Consider the following 26,552-nt stretch of genomic DNA (forward strand, 5'->3'; position numbering starts at 1 on the left):
ACTACTGAACGCACAACCACTAACCCACCGCTACGCACAACTACGCACTGATGATGTCACCTCGATTGGTGATGAAACGTTTGCAACCAAACTGCCCAGCTCAGCGAACAAGCCAACGACCATGACCGGACACTTTTTTAAGCATGTTTAAGGTACAAATGGCTTTTGAGCATCTTTAAAAAGCACGGGTAATCTACGGAAATAATTTTTGATGCCGTTTGTTCCGTTTTACCGTTTTTCGGTTACTTTATTCACTGATGACGGAGGGTGAGCTATCTTGTACGCATAGAGGAATCTTATCCTTACTACTCACAAGAAGATGCTTTTCAGCCTACACATTTAAGGACCAACTTGGTAACATTCACTACATTGCTCACAACTAAAAGGGAATCCATTCGTTTCAAACTGTTGAGCCAGACCGCTGCACAGTATTAAAAAACGTACTTTGTCGTACTGACTACGTCATTGTTCAGTCAAAATCGAACAGTACCAAGAAAACATGGGTGCTGGACAGCTATCTCTGATTTTCCAACGTGAACACGTAAGCTGGCTTTACCCTCACAGTAGGCATTATTATCACTTAGCAGATTTCCGGAACTGTTATCGGTGTGCAGAAGGACTGCGATAAAGACTCTTCCCACCAAACAGAGTTCTGAACCAGTAAAGAAGGAGGTGGTTAGGCGCTCTGGGGCGATGCCCTATTTTGAACGGCAACATTAAAAGAACTGCATTGCTAGACGGTACCCTATCACATGCGCATCAACCGACGGACAAAATAAAGGTGATTATGCAGAAAATGTCACCGAAAACATCAAAATCATAACTGAATGGAGGGTGGATAGATATTTAATGGCCAGAGCCATTTAAGTTCGTAAACCCAAGAAGCATTAACCCAATGGGATCGACAAGCTGAGATGTCGTTTAGGTGAGTGTCTGGCGAACCAAGAAACAGGGTTGTGGCGCACTACGGCATCATTGTTCCGGTCCATCAGACCTAACTCAGCTAAATCATATTAGGACATACGTACTTTTCCTTTCCTTTTAAGCTTGCATCAAGCTTTTCTAAATGATAGTTCGTCGTTATCGAAGGCGAGTTAATAAATGCAGTTTGAAGAGAAAACCTGTCCTTCAGATGTTTCAGTAGGCAGTGGTGACTTTTCATAATTCTAAACTGTACAACTTGAAAAGTACGCCCAAATACTCCGACTGGGTAAGAGAGGTCATGGTGCGCTGATTGCTGCTAAAGCTGAGCAACAAGAAGGTGCCAAATGTAGACGGATTTTACCTTTTGATCCTGCAGTGGTTCATATTACCTCCCATAGCAATCCTACCCAGCCTCTAAAATGAGAGGAAACAGAAATCAAACAACCACTAAAGGGACGGATCAATCCTCTCCCTGCCCCTACGTAAGCTTGAAGTGTGTGAACGAAAGGGTTTTATAACATTTGGACAAGCATCCAACCTGCTGAAAGTAATAGAAGGTTTGATCAGGTCAGTGCATGATGTGCAACCTAGGAAGAGCATTTTCATTGATTTCAGAAAGAATTTTAATGGAGCATGGCACTGAGCACCTCTGGGAATACTGTAAGTATGCCCAGAATGTGTATCACTACTTGAGTGACTGAGGACTACTATACGTTATGCGTACACGTCTTTATGTCTGCCATTTGCACAGTTAGCATTGGGGGCCTCACGGCCGGTAACTCTTCACTGTCCAGGTGAACACCCTACCGCACTAAATAACTGGCGCATGTCCATAGAACGTTGACGGTCTCAAAATTTCGCCAACTGTCACCAAAAGACTCTGTTGGATAGCACGACATGCCAAATATCCTGGGATAATGGCAGGTGTAGTCGGACGTTTTGTAAATGCTGTCAAGTGAGGTTATCTGTCCGCGGATGTAACAGAAGATCCCAGTCCCAGGAGCGCCGTACTGAATGCATCGGAAAAACTCTGATTTGGGGCACAGAAGAATTCCAAATAGCATACGAAGGGATACAACCCCAGTAACGTCGCAGGGATATATCACATTTTCTGGGCTTTCCATCAGCAAGTCTCGCTCTCGATGAGAGATGTAGTGCCGAACCTTTTGATGACGATCGTTTGACAGTTGCTGGAATACGTTGTCCAGGCAGGGAAACTGTGCTCCAAAGGAAACGTTAACAACTAAACACCGGGGATCCATGTGGAAGCTGTGCGTAGAATGTAGCAGCAGATTAAGTCTATTGGCATTCAATAGCCAATACAATGCAATTGTTGCCGTTCTGCCCACTTTATTCTATTGTCGAGAAGGCATCTGTCGGCAGATTCACCACTAAGCCGAACAAAGTCTACTCCCACGCGTAAGTTGTAGAATCAGACTGTAGATTTGTGTTTTGTCGTTTCATCAGAGAAACTGTGGAAACAGAAAAGCTCCACACCTGATTCCCTCCCTTAATCCAGCACGTCGCTTGTCCATCTAGGATCATGATCGATACACAGTTCAGGCCAATTTCGTTCGTTTTCTGTTATCCTCATTTAGACTGAATCTATACCTGAAAGCATTCCTCAGTGTGACATGGACGGAAAATACTAAGTTTGTGCTATGTCTCGAGAAACCCGACAATGGATTTGCCCCAATTTCTACCAACGCAGATTGTAACCGCACTACTGACGGAATTCAAGTATGAAGAGTAAACGATCCTGCAGCTATCCAAATATATGCGGCGCTGGTGGGTTGCGCCAGCTATGAAAGTGTTTGAGGTGTCTATCATAATGTCGTTTCATCAGAGAAACTGTGGAAACAGAAAAGCTCCACACCTGATTCCCTCCCTTAATCCAGCACGTCGCTTGTCCATCTAGGATCATGATCGATACACAGTTCAGGCGAGACAATTTCGTTTTCTGTTATCCTCATTTAGACTGAATCTATACCTGAAAGCATTCCTCAGTGTGACATGGACGGAAAATACTAAGTTTGTGCTATGTCTCGAGAAACCCGACAATGGATTTGCCCCAATTTCTACCAACGCAGATTGTAACCGCACTACTGACGGAATTCAAGTATGAAGAGTAAACGATCCTGCAGCTATCCAAATATATGCGGCGCTGGTGGGTTGCGCCAGCTATGAAAGTGTTTGAGGTGTCTATCATAAAACGTGTATTGATTCATAATTTACCCAAAGTCTATACATGTATCACTCAGCAGAACCACTACTTAAATAAGCAGACTGCATCTGTTGGACTATTGGAACCCAGTGTATACGTTCATTGTTAGTCTCTTTGTTTTCTCCAAATTTGCGAAGTCTATAGTAAGTTGGGGAAGATTTCGCCACCCAGTTTCTATCTACCCTCTGGCACAAAAGGCATACACCGTTTGCTGACGGTAGACGTAGTAGTGATGAACCAATTCATCGTTGTTCCGACAAGCTAGCTCCCACGTCGGTCCGGGTGAACAACACCAGATGGAGCAAATCGATATCTTCGGACTCGTCGTGATGGTTAATTCCTGAAAGAACAGCACGATACAGCTTTCCACTAAAGTTTATCTAAACAGCACACGAGAGAGCCCATGGGCCCCGTGTGTGGGTATTGTGGTAAGGGCCATGAATCGAAATCTTGCTTGACAGGTAACCATCGAATCCACGTCCTTGGAAGTTTTGGCATAAACTTTGTCACCCAGTTGATCTATGCTAATTGATTCTCCTAATAAAACCAAGGCTGGCGCGGGCCGGAACCTTCGGCACATAAACTCATTCAGCATAATGCAAGAAGTTTGGTCAAGTGAAGAATCCCAATACCCACGAGTTTTGTCGGGTGTCACAGTCACTCTTGAGCTTGCCTGACAAGTTAGTTCCGGCTTGTTTTATGCAGATCGCCCCGTTGGCTTAAAGTTCCACTTCCAATTTCGCTTCCAAGTGCACGAATATTTATCCGGCGGACCTCACCAGACTACTGGTTTAATGAGACTATTTATTACAACGTACCACTGCCGCCCCACAAGCCGGAGGTCTAATTTGCTATTGTTGAGATTTCGGACTTTCCTCGAGGGCTTAATCCTGGTAACATGAGGTCGGAGGGTGTGTTGTCCCTTCTAGATTTCTACCCATCGAGGACATTTCCACACACGGAAAAATCATCATAGTGTCATTGCAAGCAACGTTATTATTGCCTCTTAAAAAAGGCAGATTTATGCAGTCAGCTAGGCAACCATCCGGAACTTACACCATCGGAAAAGATGTAGAGATTTTGGGTTACATTAAGGGACCAAAAATTTTGGATATATGTCATCTGTGTTTCAAAACGCGTGGATGGCGTTCACGTCGCACGTGGCGTCCTTGACATTGGATCTTGATCGGGCCATCTACAAGAGTTAAATTTTGGTGTCCGATTCGATTGACAGTACACCTCAAAGTTAGCACTTGCTTACGCCCAGAATGCTTCGTCAGCTTAATTTGTATCCTCCTGTTGGATATTTCGATCTTCTCTTCTTACCTTGAGCTTGTTCAGCCTATTTGTGTCCTTCACGGATTCCTCTCAGTTCGAAATCCCCACATGTGGATTTATCACCATGTCATCAATTATTTTCTATGCTGACTTTTAACCCTGGATCTGTAGGTTGCAAACGACTTTACTCCAGCTTAAATGTCTATGTAAAGAGAGTTGTTTCGAAGCTAACTTACTGATATATGATTTGCTTCTTCAATCCTCAGTCACCGCTTATAACCTCAGTTTGGCATTTTGTTATCTCGAGTGATTTTGAATCGGATTGGGATTAAGCATTTGTGAGATCCGCTGAGGTATTCGGAGCACTTGGCCCCTGGTATACTGAAAAGCTTGTGAGATTTCTGTGGGGTTCACTGACGCAGAATGTGGGGAAATCAGATGCTTGATGTTGTTGGGTTGTCGATGCCGCGAATGGACTAGAGAATCCGCGACACCTTAGCATATGGGTCCAGGATACGTTTTGAGAACTTTGGGGGGGGGAGATGATGACTGCTTGGGTTGATAGGCTGCACAAAAACGCTTATGCTCGTGGTTTGCGGGTGTTTCTCGTTTGGTTTCTTTCAAATTGACGACTCCTTCAACAATCCTTGCTTCCAGCTCCGAAGTAGGCAGTTGTGGACGATTGTTAGAGACAGCATGCCTACTGCTGATATCCAGACTATTTCCTGTTTTGTGAATGTGGCCACCTAGAACCCTTGTTGCACGTCATGGAATCCAGCTGGATCACGCATGCCCACATGTTCTCTCCATAATCGGATTGCGAAGGAATTTGGAAAACATCCCAATCGTCTAAGATCCGCCAGATTGGACAAGCTGAGGCCATCTAACTCGATGAATTTTGTCAAGCCCAAACTGATCAGTATTAGGAAATGTTGAAAGGTGATGATGGTCGTGAAGTGGATTTGTACTGTGGCGAAGTATAACTATGTAGCGAGAAGAAGCAGAATTACGACAGGGGTAATTGTTCCTTCTCCATTATCCAAACCATAGGTCGCGTCGATCTTGCCGTTGATTGTTGGGTGCAGGAATTGATTATCATTGATTACTAAGGCATACGCTTTCCTCATTCCACCAGGGCTGGAATTATACTCGAGACTTCCCGAGGTCACAGGTTACCTTTGCTTGCTATTTCGGGATATGTAGTTGACTGCTCTTTCTTGCCAATAACCTGACCCTGTATAATGGACACCTTTTGCTTGACACCTGAGTTTCCATTAAACTAGCGTTGAAAGTGCTCCAACAACAATGAGCACTTCTTGTACTGTTTTAGATGTGAACTTCCACATATGTCAAACTTTCCCACGTGTCGTGGAATCCGCCTCACCAGAATAACAAAACTGGTGATAAAACCCAGGTGTTTGAAACGTTTTCCTCCTTTTTATCTTCTCCTGTAGCAGGAAGTTCTGTGTTTGTGAAGATGCCAGGTGTAGCAGTACTGGTGTCATCTTACCGTCCTCAAAATTGTTCCCAATCTCATGATTGAAGCCCACATAACCCTTAACAATTACGTTTTCCTGTGCACTGATTCAAGCTGGATATCAAGATAACAATCAGCAAAATGAGAGTGACAATAAAAGAACTAACGGGAGTTTTAGCAGGGTGGGGAATTTTCAACTAAATCTTTGTCCTCTAAATGGAAATAGTCCATCCTGCAAAACCAAGATGCATTGTACAACTATTTCATTTCCGTTAGCAATAATCGACGGTACAAATCTCATGAAACTCAGAGAGCTTCTAACCCGGCTGTTAGTTTGAATACCTAATCCTTCAGCCACAAATGGACGATCAGCAGTGGCATTAAATTGCACTTTGACGGGAAATCGCACCACTTAGCCTTCAATCGTGGAAAGCGCATCACTTAGTCACGTGTGGACGGACTACTTGACTGACGGCTCCTCAGGGTAAGCTATGTATCGCTCATCTTGTAAAGTTATGCTTCCTCTGAGCTACTTATGCATTGCTGTTGGTAGTATGTAGATGTATCAGAATTTTGAACTGAGATTTCATCGTGCAAGTGTAGCCAATCTATGACGTCAAACAGGTAGCTGTTAGAAATCCGTTTGACTAAGACGGTATAAACAGGTTGGCTTATGATATCTGTGGCGATCAGAAAAAGTGTGGCCATTCATTTAAATCGATAACCAGTAACTACACTGGACAACGAGAATGATACGTGGAAAGTGGAAGTGGTTGGCAGTAAACCTTGTCATGGATTACTGAATAAGTGTGGTTAACCTGATGGGATTGCTGTCCTCTGGAATTTGCCAGAAATAAAGGGTACTTGATGGATTGACAAAGCTTCAGTGTTTCATAAAATTTAGGTACAGTATCCATGACAAAGCATTTCACTTTTCCCACGATTAAATCGTATGGGCCTTCATCAGCCTCGATGACCTATCCTACTCACTTGCTTGCTTGCCGAATGACATTATTTACTGGGACGAGACTACTCATTCGTGCATATAGACAACAGTTAGTGAAGTATTCCAAATAAGAAGGCTGTCCCAGGCAAAGAGGAGCAATAATATATCATTATACTCTGATATATTCCGGGAGAAACGAAGACATCGTATCCTTCGATATTCTTGGGATTTAGACTTGATTTTAGTTCAGGTGTTGGAATCTCTGTTTCTGTCCCGGCAAGTGGTCGAGTTGGTAGATCTGTGACAGTAAGCCATTTAACGACAAAGGTGTTTCTGATGACCTTCTGATGACCCAAAGATTCATTTTCACATGGCTTGCGGAGTGATCCACTGAGGTGTTTCCTTCTACTACTAGATTTTCATCAGTAGCTGAAGTGATGCGTTGATGATGATTGTGCCTTTAACCCCGTTTACTTTGGGACAATGCGGGTGCATGAATAGGTCATCATCATCATCATCATCATCATCATCATCATCATCATCATCATCATCATCATCATCATCATCATCATCATCATCATCATGTACGGTACGACCTCAATGTTCAACACGGATGCTTCACTGCCGCACAACCACGATTTACTTGAAAGCCTTATTGTGAAGAAAAGAATAATGGTGGACAAGGTGGATAGGCATGATTGTTTGCATGATTGCACTGGGGAGATCCAGTGCATCCAGTCAGGAAAACAGCGGTACGGAGTAAGTGATCTCAGCTTTTGATTGTTTTTCTACTTCTGTGGTTAATCGGTAAACGTTACAAAAGGGTGTTCGCTTCCACGCTCATTTTGATCCGAACAAGATGGGTAAAACAACCCCGGGGAAAATTCGAGAGTTAGGCCCACTCACTGAAAGCAAACATGTGCCAAAACATATGAAGTTTTCCGGAAAAACAACACAGAAACGGAAACATTTGTTATATATTCAAGTTGACGTAGTCATCACTTTTTTGAACTAGCCTATTAGAAACAAATTAGCATCATCCTAGTATTTCTTAGCTGCGGTCTCAGTCTGAATAATGTGGTGCACAGCAAAACGACAGATTCGCTCACAACTGATTTGTTTGGTACCAAAGGAATGAAGAACGCAGGAAAAGTGCAAACGTGTATAGTTAGCCATTTGAACACCACACCATTCACACCAAGTTGAGCATTTAATGAACGGAATCGAAGCATTCCTCAAGGTGATGAGTCAGTTCCCCCAGGAGCCTTGATCAGTTACCAACATATTTTTCTATACCACACTCTCACTTGCTTACAGCCCGTTACTTATAACCGGTTACTTGACATTTTCTGATTTTGAAACTAACAGGCCAATTTATAATCTACTTGGAGTTATTTATGAGGTTTCTATGTGGCCAAGTGTTGCTAGTTTGATCATCGTTCGGAACTCTGGTCTAAACCGATCGCATGGTGCATGGGCGAACACGCTAGCCGATTCATATCCAGCTTGCGCTGGTAGGTGATTTTTAATGCGCTTGTCTTGCACGCCATATAGTTAAGTTCATATGCCCCACGGTAAAGTACATTCAGGGTTGATGAGCGATGGCGAAGGTGCAATACGGGTCCAGTTGTTTCCTGCTTCTAAATCAGCCAGGGAAGAAAGGGGACTATTCAGATGAGAGTCAGATGAACATAGAGACAACATGGTACACGGAGAAGATATTTTTCTTTGGATAATTCGTGACGCAACATTTTTGATGAAACTTTGTGGTACCCTTTGAAAAAATGTTACCTTGTTTCAAAAAATGGGACTAAGACGTTTGTGAAGCAATTTGGTCATAAGCACTTAGCAACAACCGACACCAGCTAGAAAGTGACAAATGAACTCGTCTGGAAACATAGGGGACTTCTTTTAGCAACCAATTTCAAAGCCATTTTCCAAATCTAAGCACAAATTAATTTTGCTCCATTTGTAGCCCACGAGATCCAGAAATAACAGGATAGTGTTTAGCTTTTGAATGACGGTTGACAGGCCTCACAAAGCGCTAAAGTAACATGAATAATATATTATTTTTGACAACGGCCATGCCATCGAAAATCCATCGCCTCAGTTTCATAAAGCCCTCCCGATAGTCCATGCACCGAGTAGTAATTGTACCTGGTAGACTCCAGAAGCATTTATGCCAAGAAAATCTTAAAACACGTTGGTAGAGCAATCACGGAATTAAAGTCGATATTTTAGCCAGTTAACCATTCAATTATTCAAACTACCACTCAGTTGTCGCGCACCAATTGGACATTGATGTTATTATCCCTGTGTGAATACTATTTCAATTTGAGATGGTCCCACCAAGGACAATAACACTTTCCAACATTGAAAAATCAGTCTAGACTGTGGTATTTTATTAGTGCAAAATAATTTAGGCTCAGAGTGACTGTTAAAATTAAAAATCACGATCCCAAACGGGGTAGATTTAACCGTGTCAAGGAGCTTACTTCTGCAGTTTTATTTTAAGACGACATCTGTAGACACGTCACAGCGACCATAATAATTCTAGAGAAATTGATGACTTATTGTTGTGGATAGTATTGGTAATCAATCAAAACTATCGAGTGTAGATGTGACTTCACCCAGAATTAAGGAAAATCGTGTTGTTTGATGCTCAAAGATTACAACCTACTGCAGAATGCCTTATAAACTAAGATCTACGATTGTCCTAAATGCACTTTTGTGTGCATGGAATTCAGCCCAAATAGCTAGTTGCATTTTTAAGAAAAAAAAGTAACTGTCGATTCGAAATAAATGTTTAGCACGTTTAAAAGCATCTGGACGGCCTTAGAATTGCTCATATTACGCTCCAGTTATTGGAGGTGCACTAAATTCCAGACAAACAATTTGGTTGAAAGTAAGGACAGCAAATCCTTAGGAGACCAACTAAAAACCAGTGACCACATTTTACGCTAATAAATTAAAACATTATGGGTTATTTTCAGGGTAGAATTATGGCGAACGATGGAACTAACCAGCAAGCGGAATGAGCAAAAATTAGGCTTCAAATTCAAAGACAGTTGTTCTTTGTCGGTATAAATGTAGTCTTCTTATGCAAAATATTTGAAACGTGCCGAAAAACTGACTTCTGCCTCTCATAAGGCTCTGCATCAACATGTTTTGGAGGTAGACAGCTTTTCTTAAGTTAGTGGCAGGTTCACCGCCATTGTTTTGAGACTTGATTGAATGTGTCTATTTGGTAGAAAACGTATACTTCTGAAACGTGAGTGTTGATGTATTCATCGAATACTCCGATAGTGCCTTCCCACACAGATTATCATACAATCTCATTTTGGGAAATCTGGCTGTACACTTCTTACTGGAATCATATCACCATGTCACATAACAAGTGTGGTTAACGGCAAAGTACGTCTATCATTACTACCGATTGGAAACGTACATTCTTTGCTTCTCCTAGTAGTGGCACAAAGTGAGCCTCGACATCCTTGTACAATGAATCGCCCGGCTACTGAATGGAGTTGATGAGGTTTGGTATCCTACTTTTTCACTCTGAATATTGACTTTGTAAGTCTTAATCCCAGCTGCATGTCTTTCCCAAACACTCGTTCGGTGAAATGCATACGGAATATGGTGCTCTATCAGCAACTATCAGGTTATTTTGGCACTCTGAAACAATAAACTGGGGTAATTTAGGTGATAGCATTCACTGAAGCAGCTGAAAAAGGCAGACAACCCAACATTTTGAAATTCCTGTAGAAGCACGCGACACGTGTTCATGTGCATCCAGAAATAGAATGTTTTGGCAAATAGTGTAAGATCAATTTTAATGAACCAGCCTCAGGCATACAAATTAACGGCACGAAAAATCTGTCCATCCAAATGCAAGTTCTACTCGCTCTCACACAGTCACAGTTTACTGTAATGTGAGCATTAAGTTTTACTGTCCAAACAACAATCAATATTATTGCATTTTCTTTCCTTCCCAGGTCATTTTGTGACAAAAATCCTCAGTAAACCGAAATCTTTGATTGTATCATTTATTAGATTCAACTAAACAAGGAAAAAATGATGGGCACATTGATGTCAAAGTGCTTCTGATGTTTTTGCCTTCATTTTCGTTGTGTTCTACTAAGAATAGCCAAGTAATATTGACACCACTTTCAGACGTGACGGAGAAACCTATACTGTATATCACATCGCTAATACGCTGTTCATATTTCTGAAAATTACTATGAGCATGTATGACCTGTTGTGAACAAGTTTCAAGTTTTGCACTCACGCATGACTACTTGTAAAAATTCACGGATAAGTACGTAAGCAAAGATGAAAGCGGCGATTGAATTTTCGCCGAAACACCTCTTTGTTTAAGCAAGAAGGATCATTCTTGTGACTATTCTTTTTGTTTTCTACCCATGATAATTAATACGAAAATGCCCAATTGTCTATGCAGTCAAAACTTATAAGAAACTTCATATGGTCCGAGACATTCATCAGGCCACCATAAGTGTTTTAACTGATAAACCAACTTCTTGAATGAAATTATATCTTATGTAACCAACAGTTTGTCAGGAGGTGATAACATGGCATCAGTTGCCAGTCTATCTATTGCGATACTGCTGTGAGCAGGCCGCCAATCAGTATTCGCAGTTCTTGTCACAACTGCAGCTACAACAACCAATATTGAACATTGGGAGGTTTGAGACGTTACTACAATAAACGTAGATTGTCGTCACATACAGATCTTGACCACACACTCATGCCTTGATAGTTTGCTCATTGTTTCGCTCAATGACCAAAACCACGAAAGTCTTGGATTCTCCAATGAAGAGGTGGCGAGCAGCAATTTCGCGCAAAACATGGTTTTCTTCGCCACCATGCATATTTAAAGCGAAACTTAACTTGGCCCGGAAAAAAAACTTATTTTGCATACCAACTGGCGCTGTGAAAAAAAACTTTTGACAAACGACATTCTGGTGATACGATATATGCACCCTGGATCGCTTGGATCTTCACGTGCATGCCAGTGACCCAATAATGGACATATCTGTAGACAGATGCTGATCGTGTGAGCCTTACTGGTTGTTCGGGGCATCAAGTAACATAGTTCTGTCCGACCTTTCAAACTGTTTAGGCTGGCTTGGTATAAAAAATACAGAATGCACTAGAGAGTTCATGGAATAGTCTGGTAGATGATATATACTGCCAAAATTTATTCGGGTAATTGTGTTTTGAACATTTGGATAGATTATTTTGGCCACTGTAGTGAAAAACAAGTAGGACGCGATAAATGCCAGTGTAATTGGCTTGTTTGCCGTCAGTGATAGAATTTGGTACATTCATACTTTGTCCTAATATTATAATTGAATTCTTCTGAGCACTGCCAGTTCATCGCAGTGAGCTTTGAAGTTCTCTGAACTGATGATGAGAACAAGTATCTGGTCAGGGAAATACCACAGCGTTCAAATTAACAACAGTCGTACAACACAGATACAAAACATATTCCAGGTGATGCTTAGTCATGTGGAAAGAATTGGTTCCCCAGTGGAGCCCTATTTGCCCAAGATGTTCACTGAATTATTCGTCTACAGGAAGCTTTATTAACCGTCAGACTATAGTTGCGGACGACCGAGAACAGGATGTTTTATGAAGTTGACGGAAGTATTGACATACCGTGACATGTTTCTAACCGACCAGTCATACCACACATCAGAAGACATATGGAATCGGAAAATTAATAATAAAGCAAAGGGAAGACTCAGCTTGTTTCTTCAAAACCACCCACCAAGTCTATGGTGTTCTTTGGAGTTGAATTTGTACAAAATTGCTGCGGCCTGCATTACGTCTAAAGCACATAGTGACGGGTGTGTAACAAAAGTGATCAGTAGTCTCTTTCGGATGAAAATTTCTTGAGTCACGAAATTGAACACAGTAAAAGAAGACTGAACAGTCCGTTCTTAGGTAGTGAACTAGTTATTTATCTGCGAAATAAACTCATTTGAATACCAATTAGGTTTTGACGGAAGACTCACCCGAAACCCGACTAAATCTCTCGTGTATGTCGTTTTTCAAGCAGTTAACTGTGCTGCATCAGGCCGTCTCATTTTTCAGTTGGTACGATACTCGAGGTATCACGAGGTATAGACGAGATACGCTATTCATAAGGCTGTTGAAACCTCCCTCTTGTAGGCGGGAGAGAGAGGTCTGAGGGTAAAGCTGTACTGTCCTCTGCGACAAGAGTATGAAGGCAATAGGGCGTTTCCCAAAGGGGACCAGCATTTCCATAGTTATGGATGCAACGGTGCTGCATACCCTCCGGGAAAGAAGGGTTAGAACGGGTTGGCTGTACAATAAGTACACTCCAGATGCCTAATGGTTGACCGCGTCCAACGGCACTTTTATCAGTACGATCAAGTAATTTCAAAATTAATGATTCCGGTGCCGTTCAAATGAACCCTGCTGTGCGCAGCGGCGCTAAGAATAAGGTGGTAATGCCTTACTTCCTGCATCCTCTGGCCACCTGCACCAGGTAGGTCCTACGCTACATCGCACTGTTGAGTCACTGGTCCTGGAAAGTTCCTCCAAGAAAACCCTAAAAAACGCTGTCTTGCGGTTGAGAATTTTGAGTCAGAGGGTAAAGGCAAGGTCCTCGAGCAAAACCCTTCATCCTCTCACTGTTTTGTTGGTCAGGCCTTTTAATCAATAGATCAAAGTGAGGTGGCTCATCCATCCTTTGCTTCGGTTCCGGTAACCGGGAGGTATAAATCGCCCTTTCAGCTGTTCGCTCACTGACTTTCCGTCAAACCTCCACCCTGCCCATCTGTCCGTCCCTTAGCCGTCCTTCCGTGTATGAACCGTCGCCCAGAAAAATAAACCAAAATAAGCACCTATTAACCTCAGCAGTTCTGCTCCAAGTTGTACTGTTTATTGTAAGTTCTCCATGTCAAATTGGGCAAAAGGTCCCTCTTGCTGAAAACTTGCTCTCCCCTTTGTCGATGTATGTTGCTTCCAAAACACTCACAAAACTCGACTTACGTAATGCGTTTCAGGTCGCGTATGACCAACTCTAACGTTCCACATTTCACTCTATGGGTATCTGGTGCTTCTGAGGCAACGACTCGTGGTATTTACGGTGTAGGAGTTGCATTCAGCCCTAGGGCTCAAAGCTGAATTGGATCCCAGTAAAAAGTCGCTTTTTCGCTGTGCAATTGTCTGGCTCAAGACTAACGCGGGTCTATTGGGTAAAGTGTGTCCGTTTGACATATCAGCATGCGCCCCAACAGACTGCAGTACTGAGACTGAGAAGGAATGGTCTTGGCAATATCTGTCACAACTCCTTCAGTCAGCAAAAAATCATATATAGTAGTCTTGATGGGTGATAATAATGCCCAAGTTCACAGACTAAACGAGGATGAAGCACATTTGGATTGTACAATCGGAGTCGATGGTCATCGCATGGATAATGGTGGATCACTGCTTAAGTTGTATGCTCTCACCGTCTGTTCCTGCCTAGTACAAACTTCCAACAAACGCTCACATCAGGTTACTTGGAGGCTACCAACCGCAAGACAGTCGTGGACCTAATGAGGCCAAGTGGCTGTCAGTTACTGATGGAGAGCGTTAAACTAAAGATTGTCGTTCCTTCTGCGGCAGGCAGTTTGACTCTGATCATGCAATTGTGTTGGTCCGGGTGTCACTTGGCTTTCCGTCAGCATTACGCGTGCTAAAGCAGAACATTTCCTTTTTGCAAATTTGAAAATTTTCTGTAGCTCAAGAGTACTGAGTAGGAACACGGTGTGTTTCGGTTTTGGAGGTACTTTGCGATAAACGGTTCCGGCTAGGAAAAACCAGTAGTGAAGGATCAGAAGAAAGGGTAAGTATTATCGAAAGTGGAAGGCAACAGAATTTGGGATCCTCCTCTGATGCACAATATAAGGAGCCACGGTATGTTTAAAAAGGGGTTAATTGCTTCTGCATTTGTCATGGCTTTGATACGGAAGTATCGGCATCCAATTTTGGTGCATTGGGTTGTCAGTTATTTATAATCACCTTCACATATTTCGTCGGGAATTTCACTGAAGTGTCCGAGTTTGAGCCTGATCACTTGAGGTATTCGAGCCTGATATGTTGCTCAGAACAGCAGACGTCTAAAGATCATCCAAACCCGACATGTTTACAGCTGACTCCGTGGAACATAAAATAATATTATCTGACTCAAACGAAGGTGTATAAAGCGATTAGTGGTTGATGTTAGGCTGAGGTAGGCTGTATGTCTCCGAACGTTTATGACGTCACCGTAATTTCAGGATATGTCAAGAGTATTATTTCAACTGAACACACTGTGTATCTGGAGAAAAAATGTTAATAGATATCTTGAATAACGGTAATCACGGTCCATTTATCTCCCCTCTCTAAGTGACATTTGGCGATAAAAATGTTATCAGTTTGATGACGGGGGGCACCGCGGCCTTTTGTTTCTCATGTTTTTTCATTCGAATCAGACATGATGTAAAATTCAGTGGGACAAAACAGCCTCTAGATGAATCTTCCGTCGTTGAACGGAACTAAAAATGCTGCAGGGTATGTAGTGCAGTGAAATTTTACTTATTTCTATGATTCAGCTTGAACACGGGAAAATTACTTGACGGCGAAATCTATTAGCTGACAACGTTTCTTGGGTGATTCGCGATACCCCTCATGGCTACAATGTATAACACGACAATTTTACGATTAGAGAGGATGAAACTTCAGTCCATTACCAAAGTAGTGCAAATTTTAAAGAGCTAAATATACGTCCTTCACATACCGTAAACATAGTTGATCACATCGCATTTATTGATTATTGCCGATGATAGCCAGGGAAACAGAAATTTTTGGTAGGGTCGTCTAATAGTACGGCCCGTCACTTAGCAAACGGATGTAAACATAATGTCGCAGCAGGTGTTTCGGGCATTTTGCTGTCAAAAACTTATGATGAAAAATGTGTTCTGTTCCAGATGGTGCCGCTAGACAATGAAACCTATAATACATAACCGCACTTTGAAACTTCTATGAGTTTTGCAGTTCTATGTTCCATTGGATGCCTATTTTAAGCAAGCCTTCAACTATTTTTTATTCTCCACGTCACTGGTTGCATCTTCCCTCAAAGCTTATCAGTCGTGAAACGCAATTCAGGTTTCAAGCAAGCATGGGCAATATGAGTCTTTTTGATATGGTAATACAGGATATTATTTGATCCATTTTATCCAACAGGCATGCACTAGATATATATAAACAATTCGCCAAACCAGTGTGGTTACTGAATTATTGTTTTCACATGTCTGTAAGTATGTGTTTTGGAAACTAGTAAATTCGTTCCCCGAACTCCGGTGGGATAAAGCATAAAAGTCATCTGAATCCATGTGGTCTCCGCGAGGAAGTTCCACGCCATGATTTCAGTTGACAGGCTGTTCCTCACGAGGGGAAATGGAAAACCTGCTTGAAGACTCAATTCTTACTTGCCCATAGAAGTCTCCTAAACTCCAACAACGGTGACCATTCGCCAAAACTTCGGCAGATCAATTGTGTAATATTTTTTTAAAAATTACACCGGTAGACTACCAAACCTCGGTTGAGCCACATCGAAATCAGTCCAGCACTGCAAACAATGCTCAAGCGGAACGCTTACATCAATCTAGACATGTTTCTTAAGCTTAGAACATTGTTTACACCACAATTTTGTTCCAGTGCTCTCAAAATCCCCTTATATTGCGTAAACTCAGCAACGGAGAAAAAATAGAAGTGAATAGGCCTGCTGAGTTTCTATAGATGCTTTTGATTTGGAAGCCAAGCCAATATAACTTGCATCTCTAGTAAATATCCAATCAATACGCTCAGTTTCTAAAACATGTTTCGGCACGAGCATAGGTAGTACAACGCTTTTTTGACACCATCTCCGTACCAAAAAGACAGAGTAGCATTTGTTCCTAGCTATCTTCTTAATAAACTTCTGATTGCTTTAGAACCGACATCAATGTAGGCTACTATGTATTCTAAATATAGTCGTTACGTGCAGCTATATTTTTTCGATAGATTTGTCCTACAAAATGTGCAAGAAACAGTCACTCACTCATTTTACATTGATATGCTGTCTGTTAGTAAAATAAGTAAAGTAAGTAATGTAAATTAAGTAAAGTAAGTAAAGTAAGTAAAGTAAGTAAGAGTTCAAAGGCCGGTGATTTGACCACATTAGCACAATATACGCGCGATGAGCTTTCTCCATAGGAGATTGACAGTGACCCTACGGTGAGAGTAGGGCTTCACCTACTAGTGTGACGGTCGATACTACTGATGGGGTATGTGAGTTGTATGCTTTCCCGTAAGTCCTCTTTGTGTCTCTTGAAAACTGAGATCTATTGCGGAATTTGTGGAGTCGCATTTGCTTGCATATGAGCAACAGTCAATGAATATCCAGGAAAGTTCAGGAAGACGCGTTCAAGGATATTCATTACTTTTCATTCATTCATTCACTTTTGTTAACAAATGCATATGAGAAATTTGGTTCCATGTCCAATAGTCTGTAACTATTTGGTTTGCGTTCCCTAATAAATAACTCCGCAGTGAAGGCCTTCTTTCTTTCACTAGCAGAGAGATCTGAGCGCAAAATGTAACTTTCAAAGCATAGAAAGGTGACAAACCAAGAGGATTCTGAAAATGCGGGGTTAACCTCCTTTGTTCTTATCCATCTGCCCGCCAGCAGGCCAGAGTGGGTAAAATTTAATGAAAAAAACTCCAATGTGACCTTCTTCTTAGGCAAAAATCGAAATTTTGTGAGTGCATCTGAATATTTTAAGACGATTGGCGGAGCGCGCTCCCCTAACTCACTATCCCCGTTTACCCAGGTGATCGTTAATCGATTGCCCACCACGATCTTTGAACACTGGCGATTTCTGAATGGCCAAAATTCATTTGCAGACTTCGAAACAAACCGTAGATATGTTCGTTCATACTTTCTTGATGCTAAGTCTATAAGTTTACCAACCAAAAAGATTTCTGAATTCGTCGAATAAATAAATTTCTGGAAAATATATCTAAGTTTCCAGTTTGCTTGTTTCACACCAAATGCAAAGACATCGTCGAAATGACAGCTGTGGTGATCTTACAGCACTTTAATTTTGTGTGTGGAAGAAAAAGGTTAATTAGTCTTGCATTCCATTCACTAAACAAAAAAATAGAAAAATAGCATTACAATTCCTGAGCCAGGAATACAGAGTTAGTGGACATCAACTTGGTCAAAAGGATCAAAAAAATTCTTAAACCTGTGACATTCAAAATGGCTCCAAAAGTTCTATTAAAACACTGAAATAAAATTAGCGGAGGGGGTGAAAATTGGTATGGATCATTGCCAAAGGGAATAAAGTCCAATGATGTATCAAGAGTTCCTTCAAAAAATTATACATTTTTGGGCTGTCGTGTACATCGACATTTTTAAAATTTTACACTAACACTTAGCTCAATTGTAGCCCAGGAAGAACACCCAACGATTTGGGGTAGGTGAAAAACAAAGTCCAAAATTTTGTACATTATTCTTCCACTTTGTGGGTCCGAATATTCATGGACCATTTCGGGTTTAGTCTGCGAAAATCGTTTAGAATCCATTTTCTTCTGACCAATGTACCGAAATCAATGAGGTCTGGACAGGTTTTATTGCAATTCGATGAGCTTGTATAATCTTTTTAGACGTTTTGCATATTGAACGGGGTAGAATGATTGCTAAAATTCGATGTTCAACCTGGTAGAGTATACGTGAAGTTTTCTTTTGCTTATACCTTCTTATTCTCAATAAGACTTTTTGTCTGAATTTTAACTGCGGTCTAAAAGCGATACTTTATTCTGCTATGAAAATAGCGCGTACTTTGTTGGCCATCACTTTTTAATTTTCTATTGCTTGGAAAGCAGTGCGCAAGTCACCGGTTTGTCTGGAAGCATTTGCAACTATACTCGGCAGTTAGGTTTAAAAGCATTCACACAATCACCCAGCTGATTTCTTGAAGCCCCGAATCCGAGCTTTAGTGTTCAATCCAAAGTTAGGATTTATGGGCCTGCTGAACAGAATTTGTCAAGTACAACAAAACCTTGATCGATGCACAACATTTCCATTATGCCGTATCACATGCGCCAAACCACAGTGTTATGGGTCTTGTACTTTTTGGCCACGTGGTTAAAATATGTCAAAGTACATGCTGTTTTCGACCTCGAAAATTACGCGGCAAAGAGGGAACCGTGACATACAACAAGATTTTTGTTACTTCAAAGCATACGCTAAATTTTTGAGCGAAGAGAGAGGCTGTCATGGTCTTTTATAGACGAAAAGGATCAGTATAAATTGGTTTTCGGCGCACTGTTTTTCGGACATCCGGCCTACACAACAGACATAAACGAAGAGTTTGTGGAAACGTGCCTTAATATATAACTAAAATAGGACAGGCATTGTACTGCGTGTTGCCTGAACGTCATATGAAAGCCAAGCATGTGCTTACAGACACATAAATGAACCAGGCGTGTGAAACCATGGCGGTATCACTTTAAATAAATCCATGACATTTGAAAACTTGGTGATCACTTAGTATGCTGTGTAGAATGACTGTCCCAATTTTAATTCCGGTAAGCAAGCAGCAGCAGTGTAAACAATATTCGTCTTTGGTTAACCAATATCCACAGTACACTTTCCATACTGTATGGGAAAGCAGTGTTCTCATAATATGCTTGTATTATTGCTTATCGGCATTTAATTTCGTTGGAGTTGCTTTGGTAAGACTTCGGTCAGCTGAGTCTCAGTGTCCCACGGAGACATTTGCTTGCGGTGGAACCATCATATATCAATGGGGTGATATTCTTACGCTCACACAACGTAAGTTCGTCTGAGGACTGTACACAGGCAGTTCATCTGTCTAGCGTAGAACCTTACCCTTCCATTTTCTATGCACCATTAACTTAGAGTTTCTTCCTTCATGGTTTTATGAAACCACATGTATGTATTACCGGTGTATTTTTTCGGTGACGATGATGGTGATAACCATAATTCGTTTGCTTGACTGGATACTTCCGATCATATTTATCAAATCTTTCATTGTAGCATTGTATGAGATCCATTTAGAGTTCACACCTACTATTCGCCTATCCAGTGAAATTTGACCACAAGTCGTCGATAATAAGTATCATAGTGTCAAACAAATCTTCAGGAGTTGACTTAATCGGCTGTTGTACCTGGCACTTGCATCTCAAGTTGGCTTTTCAGTTTGATGGTCAAGAGTGTTTGAAAATAAAGTTTTGAAAGCAATGGTTATATTCGACCAAGGTCCTTGCTTTCTGCCTGCCACTTTTGTGAAATACACACACTTTGTGTATGTGTACCAGAGAGGAAACGCAAGGGGAAAGACTTATTTGGTACAAGGAGTAGAAATAGTCCTGGTGCCCTCGGATGAAAGCGCTACAAATATCTGGCGTACCAGACACTTGGTGCAAGTTCAAATACTTTATATCTACGATGTTGAGCAGGAATGAAGCGAATTTCATCATGCATGAAGCACCAACAAAATGCCGCGTGGCATGAATTCTATTGAAAGAACGAAGCTCTGATGTAACTTTCAGAACGACCTGTCTCATTGTAAAATAATCTATTCCAATTGTTTATGCTCACAACTCAGTCTTATAAAGGTTAAAAAATAGAACAAGTTTGTCATCACCGTGCACGTTACCAGGTTGCCTAGGTTCGTTCGATTTGGCGGCATTATGCACTGTGAAAATTCGGACGTGCCATGCACGAGTATGGCGTACAGTGCGCAGGCTGTGATCTAAAATGAGGCAACTAGAGATTACGCAAATCTTTTCAGGACAAGGTAAACTGTTTCACATTACAACATTTTCGTACCGAATGCACTGGGTGTTTCGCTGGGTAATACCCAGATTTGAAGGTTAGGAGGAATGCAGTTGACTGCAGTGTTTATCAGTTTATATATTACTGCATATAATACCTTGCCTTTCTTACTTCTTCCATGTTACCCGGACCAAACCTCAAGAACTCACTTTCTATTTGCTTCATGAACACATAAAGGCTTGTGGCATTTCGAAACATTGGAAATAATGCCAAAAAGCACGTCTTTCCTAGAATATCGAGGCTTCTAATGGGGATCCAAATTAGTCCGCGGTATTTTATCATTCGAGATCAGCTTTGGGTTTCAGGTGAAATATTTCAACTACTTTGTATATATCTGCCACTTTTGATAAGAAAGCTAGATGTATATTCTCGCGCAAACTCATATAACGTGGACGCAGAACTCATATAAAGCCTGTATACATTAGTTCAAATGTGGCGAGGAGTCCAAACATGTTTCAAATCCGTAATGGTGGCGTTGGAGCAGAACATAGTTGTCACTTAGATCTCTGCCTCTATCAAACTATGGGAAATTTTATCAGTCACAATGGTTAATGTTCAAAATGACAGTGTTATTCAGTTGTAGGTTTGCCGTCACGTTCATTGGGGTTGATCTCCTTGACACTCGTCAAAACTCCGCTAACTGTGACATCATTGGCAAGGCTTAACGTGTTGGTTGGTCTTTAATTTTTATGTCCTCGGACTTGGTAAAATTTCCCAACAAAATCACTGACACAACATTAAAGGAAGATGGAAACTGGGGCGTTGTTGTGAGCAGTGGGTGAACTTGAAATGAGCCGCCTGTTCGCGTGAACATGACATAGCGTGTACGGAAGTGAGACATGTCCACTGCAGAATGATTCTACTAAACATTTTGAAGATGACCAATTATCCATTGAGAACCAGGACGCGAAATCTGATGGGCACAAAATTGCCAAATGCTTCAAGAAGGTTGATCGCTTCAAGTTCTGGAGTCAAACAGGGGGCGTCTGTGCCATTATCAGTTCTCTAGACCAGCAATGAAGTTTAGGAAATAGAAGTGTAGACAAGCAGTTCCGCTACCCAGCTCAAAAGACCGATGAATCTCGCATCATTTTAGTTGCGCACGTTTCAGTAACCAGATGACACTGAAGAACAGCGACATTCTGGTGTTTGCGAGAAATCGGTGCGGGCAGACCACTGTAGTCATTTTTATCAGACTAAACTATGCAAACGTAGTGTTTGGGTTGACTTGGTATTCAGTTGAGAGACGCAATGAACGACAGATTCAGTTGGGATTCAGTTTCGTCTCCCAGTAATACCGACTAAGTTTGATAATGCGTATATTTCACCAAATTTTGGCTGCATTCTTCGTGCTGAGCTGAGAATCACCCTTGCTTTATACCAAAACATCTGGTAAAATTCTTCATGAATTCTAGTCGCTATAGTCTGAGTCCGTCGTTTTCTATGCCTGTCGGACGGATAACTCCTGCAACCGCGCGACCTTATACTGAGGGTAAGCTTTCCAGCCAGGCATCAGATGCAGCCGAAAACGCCAACATACATTTCACTCATTGTGATCAAGATCATTACTATTCACAGAATATACAAGCTCGGTTTGTTTGACGTCTTTGGGCTACATCACCCTATTATACTACACTACAACAAGTAACCGAAGGTAGGAATAAAAAACAATGCGACTAAAAAACGTTGAAAAAGCAGTCCCATGTTGCGTATTGAGGAGTATCAACCGTAATCGAAGCATCGTTTACAAAGTTCAGAACGAATGTGACGTTCTCCACTTCTACCACGCAACCAATACCCACTATTTCCTTCATTTAGTACAGGAAGCTTTATTCACACCCATCTGGATGACACAGCAACGTATGTAAGAATTTGAATGAAACCACTTTTAGGTCACATAAAGGTGCGAAAACATAAGGGTGGATCTGTCGATACCCACCGTCACATTTGCTTGAACTAGGTAAACTGTGGTTACCACTAGCCTTGCGTGAGCACTTCTTGAATACTGGGCGTCCAAATTGGTCACAAGTTGATAACCGCGCACTAGCTGATGTGGCTAGAGCCACCTTCATGATGGTATGCAAAGGTATGATAGCAGGAGATTTATGACAGGACGAGATCTCAGAAGCACACTGCCTGATTAAGGTGAGTAGTCGAGGGCGCGCGAGTGCCCAAAATTTCGACCACTATGGGTGGTGTCCATCAACAGTGAACCAATCAAGACTAACTAAACAATAACAATGGACTGCGGGCTCTTAAGGATAGCAGTCGTGACCATTGACTGATCGGCAGATCATTCACAGAATGGACAGAGGCTGAAATTGTTGTTATCGTTTGCACCTTATTCCGATCTGTGCACCCGTAACGGTGTAGCACGTTTGTGTGGGTGACGACAGGTCGTCTTGATTGACACCGAATTGGTCAAACATGATGTTGTTCTCTGGTTAGGAATGTGGGACAATGTCTGATTTGCTTGTATATTTCATAATAACCGTGATTGACAATTCTGCTTTTTGACGCATGTTTTCAATTGTCTACTGCTTTCCTATGTAGATAGCATAGCCTCGCCTGCAATGGATCTTGCCATACCGAACAACGTTCATGCATTGAATTTGAATGGACGAGTGTGCATGAAAAACAGAGAAGTTTACAGAATTCTATCAGGAAAACGATGCCTTGTACAGATGTATGCAGAAACCATTCACTTACATTGAATTCCAAATTTTTGCACCCCTCGTTTGCCAGGGCCTTTTGACTCAGCTTAGACCTGGGACTTGTCTAGTCCTGCAAAAGAACCTGGAAACCGCTAGACTAATGCATATCACAAATGTGATGCTGGAGGGGAGGAATTTTCCGACACAGGTTTGCTTACTTTTGAAATCGAACGGTACAATCTGACATAACCAGCTAATAAATTGACATATGCAGCAGGGTACATAGAGGTCAGAACTCATGAGGATATTTTTAGCTTTCGATGATGCGCTCTGAAATCCATAACGCCTGTTCACTCGTAAGACAAATAAATGGCTGTATCTGGTTTTTGGACAGGGAAACCACTTGGCAGAGGAGTGCCACACACAAAGTGCGCTAGCTAAAGTGCTCCGAATCTGTGTTCTCTGTTCAGTTGATGAGAATGTTCATAAGGTGTGATTTGCTGAGATAACTTTACATTCCTGTGTTCTTAATCAAAGTTGCCTTAACGGGTGGTCGATCAAACTCAGTTGTGCAGTAGGCCCTGTAATTCTGCTTGTCCAGTGTTTTATTCAGGAGTGTTTTCTGAAGACAATTTGGAGGAATTATGACTTGCGAAATGATGAAAATATGTGGACATCAGCAGTGCCCTAGTTGATCCGATTGATTGGCCATTCCGAATTAGCCAGTTGCCAAGAATTTCTTGCTTCTCATCAATTTCCGAATACCGTAAACCTAAACGAAGCCATGGGTGTGTCACTAAGGGTGTGATTCCAAAGGTTGTTGTGTATAGATGGCCATTCTTAAATCTTCAGTTTAATAACGGGAAATACAGTGTTAACCAGGGTCAGGCGGCATGTCTCAAAAAGCAAGTGTTGAGCTGCACAACCGCTAAAGGAAGAAAGTCGGTGTGGCTCAGCTGAACACTGACCCCAGACGTTAAGCTGATCAAGTCCACAATATTGGATGGACGAGGTGGATACACGCACACCAACTGGCGCTGTAGACCGAGTTAATGTAGTTTAACCGATTCTGTCGATCAAATGAGCGAACATTTTTTTGCTTAATTATCACTCGGCTGTTGCAATTCTTATGATAGTGCACAAGTGGCGACAACTGCAGAAAGTAGCTGCGGTTTTCAGCTCACCAGTGTCCGACGGCCACGACGACGTCTGAAGTTTGCGATCTGTGCCACCTTTCAGCCACCGCAAATCATTGTTCAAGCCTAATATTCTGAAGGGCCTCGCAGGTAAATATCATCAAGTTGATGCAACTACGAGTAAGCGGCCAATACCATCACAACATGCCATCACCACAAATCGGACAAGTCGATCAATACATTGACTAATATTGAAAATCAGTGTACCTCTACCAACCAACTGGTTATTCTGAGTGATGTCATCTAATTACGTGGGTCATATTCATTATATCGGAGTACACTGTATAAGATTACGACGAATAGTAAGCTGTTATCCTCATAGTTTTTCTTATCTCACTTCTAAGAATGCATCAAGTTCTTCAATGTTCTTGCACTACAGATGCCGAAATTTCATTGCAACAAATTATTAGTTAGTTATGTGTTGCTGTTGTCTACGGGAAGAAACCATGTTTTATCCGTTTCCTGTTTTCCTCTCTTCAATCTTCTATTTTCTTTCCTCGCTGAATTTTATCCTATTTATTCCTTGCGTTATGATAGAACAATTGAGGCTTGGAAGTTGGATAAACACAGCTGGATATGCCATGGCTAATTCAGGCCTGCTTTACTGATGCTTTGCTCCGTAAAACAACCAATAGGTGTTGTAGTTTTAGTGAATCTACTGCAGGCAAAATACCTAGCTGTTTCTCTGCTGTCGATTAGTAAATAGGAGTCCGTTGTTCACTGGTGTTTCTGTCCTTGCACATGAAAAACGCACGTAGCCTTCTGCTGCCTTGACAGATTAAAGAACCTCGATAAAAAGTTTTGGGGAATTTTCCAGTAAAAACCTAGTTTTAACAGACCGTTTATGTGTGCAAACGATTATGCATAATTTGATAAACAGACACCGACGTGTATCAAAAATCACAAAAGACGGAGAATCGCTCAAAGGTTCTACAACCAATAAAATGGCCCTCAGAGATAATTCTGAAGTAAGTTACTTTGAATAGCGATTTATTTGATATGCTTTCGAAAGGAAGACCTATCTATATGGCGTTTCGTGGTCTTAACCGCTGTAATTGAGTGGTACGATTTCAGCTTGTCACTAGCTCAGGAAAGATGTTTTATTCTATTACTGAATGAGTAAAATTAACTGCATGTTTTGTTCCTTTTGTTTCCGGAAACTTATTTTAGGTCAGAGTTGTTTTCCGGGCGCGGCTTAGAACTACAAAATCTGAATCATTTTCAAGAACGACCAGAACATGTTGATGGATATCCCCGGAACTCTAATGATCAGGCAGCTATAAACGTGTCCCAACCTGGTGACCTTCACTAGTTTACTTGAGTGGAGCTCATCATGGTGTGGGACCATTACTGCGTACAAAGATCACTGATTTTACTTGCATTTTGGTGGCCTTGGATCTGCATCATAACTTCTTCGATAAACGCCAACAACACAAAGCCAGTTTATTGTTTCTTTAGCCAGTGTAATTACAAGTGTTTGCGCTGTGGGACCAGTGTTATTCAGCACTTTCCGTTGAACCTTAACGAACACCATGAAGGTGCACTCTACCTGCAGTATTACAACATATATAACAGCTTTTGTTAGCCAAAACCATTCCACTGATCGAATGTCAATATTTTTGAAGACGGTCCTGGCATGGGAAAACACCTTGTTGCCAAAATGGCTGACTTAGATGAGTAGGTACGGCCGAGGTTTTTAGGCATATAAAGATACGGATGTTAAGAAAGTTGTATTTTCTACGGGTTTCTTACTGGTTTTCTTACTGCGGCCACCATTTGAGCCAATCAATCATGATTCATCGTCATCATCATTGACAGCATGACATCAGTGTTCACTGCCGTACAACCATGACTTATTTGAAAGCCTTATTGTAAATAAAAGAATAAAGGTGGATCGGGGAGGGAATTAGTGCTAGCTTAACACAATCATTC

The 26,552-nt window shown here is 41.6% G+C and overlaps 2 protein-coding genes across 2 annotated transcripts in view; one reads left to right on the forward strand and one right to left on the reverse strand.

Annotated features, from left to right (window-relative positions):
• The window catches only part of T265_13848 (hypothetical protein), a gene marked incomplete at both ends in the record, with an annotated part of 48,364 nt that overhangs the window by 18,668 nt on the left and 3,144 nt on the right, over positions 1 to 26,552 (reverse strand). The gene's annotated exons all lie outside the window — the stretch shown is intronic.
• Positions 14,439 to 24,115, forward strand: T265_05752 (hypothetical protein; the record flags this gene model as incomplete). Its single annotated transcript, XM_009170832.1, has 3 exons — positions 14,439 to 14,562; positions 14,643 to 14,799; positions 23,962 to 24,115. The coding sequence occupies 3 exons, from the start codon at positions 14,439 to 14,441 to the stop codon at positions 24,113 to 24,115; spliced, it is 435 nt and encodes a 144-aa protein (XP_009169096.1).

This window comes from Opisthorchis viverrini, assembly GCF_000715545.1.
Source record: "Opisthorchis viverrini unplaced genomic scaffold opera_v5_106, whole genome shotgun sequence".
NCBI lineage: Eukaryota > Metazoa > Platyhelminthes > Trematoda > Opisthorchiida > Opisthorchiidae > Opisthorchis > Opisthorchis viverrini.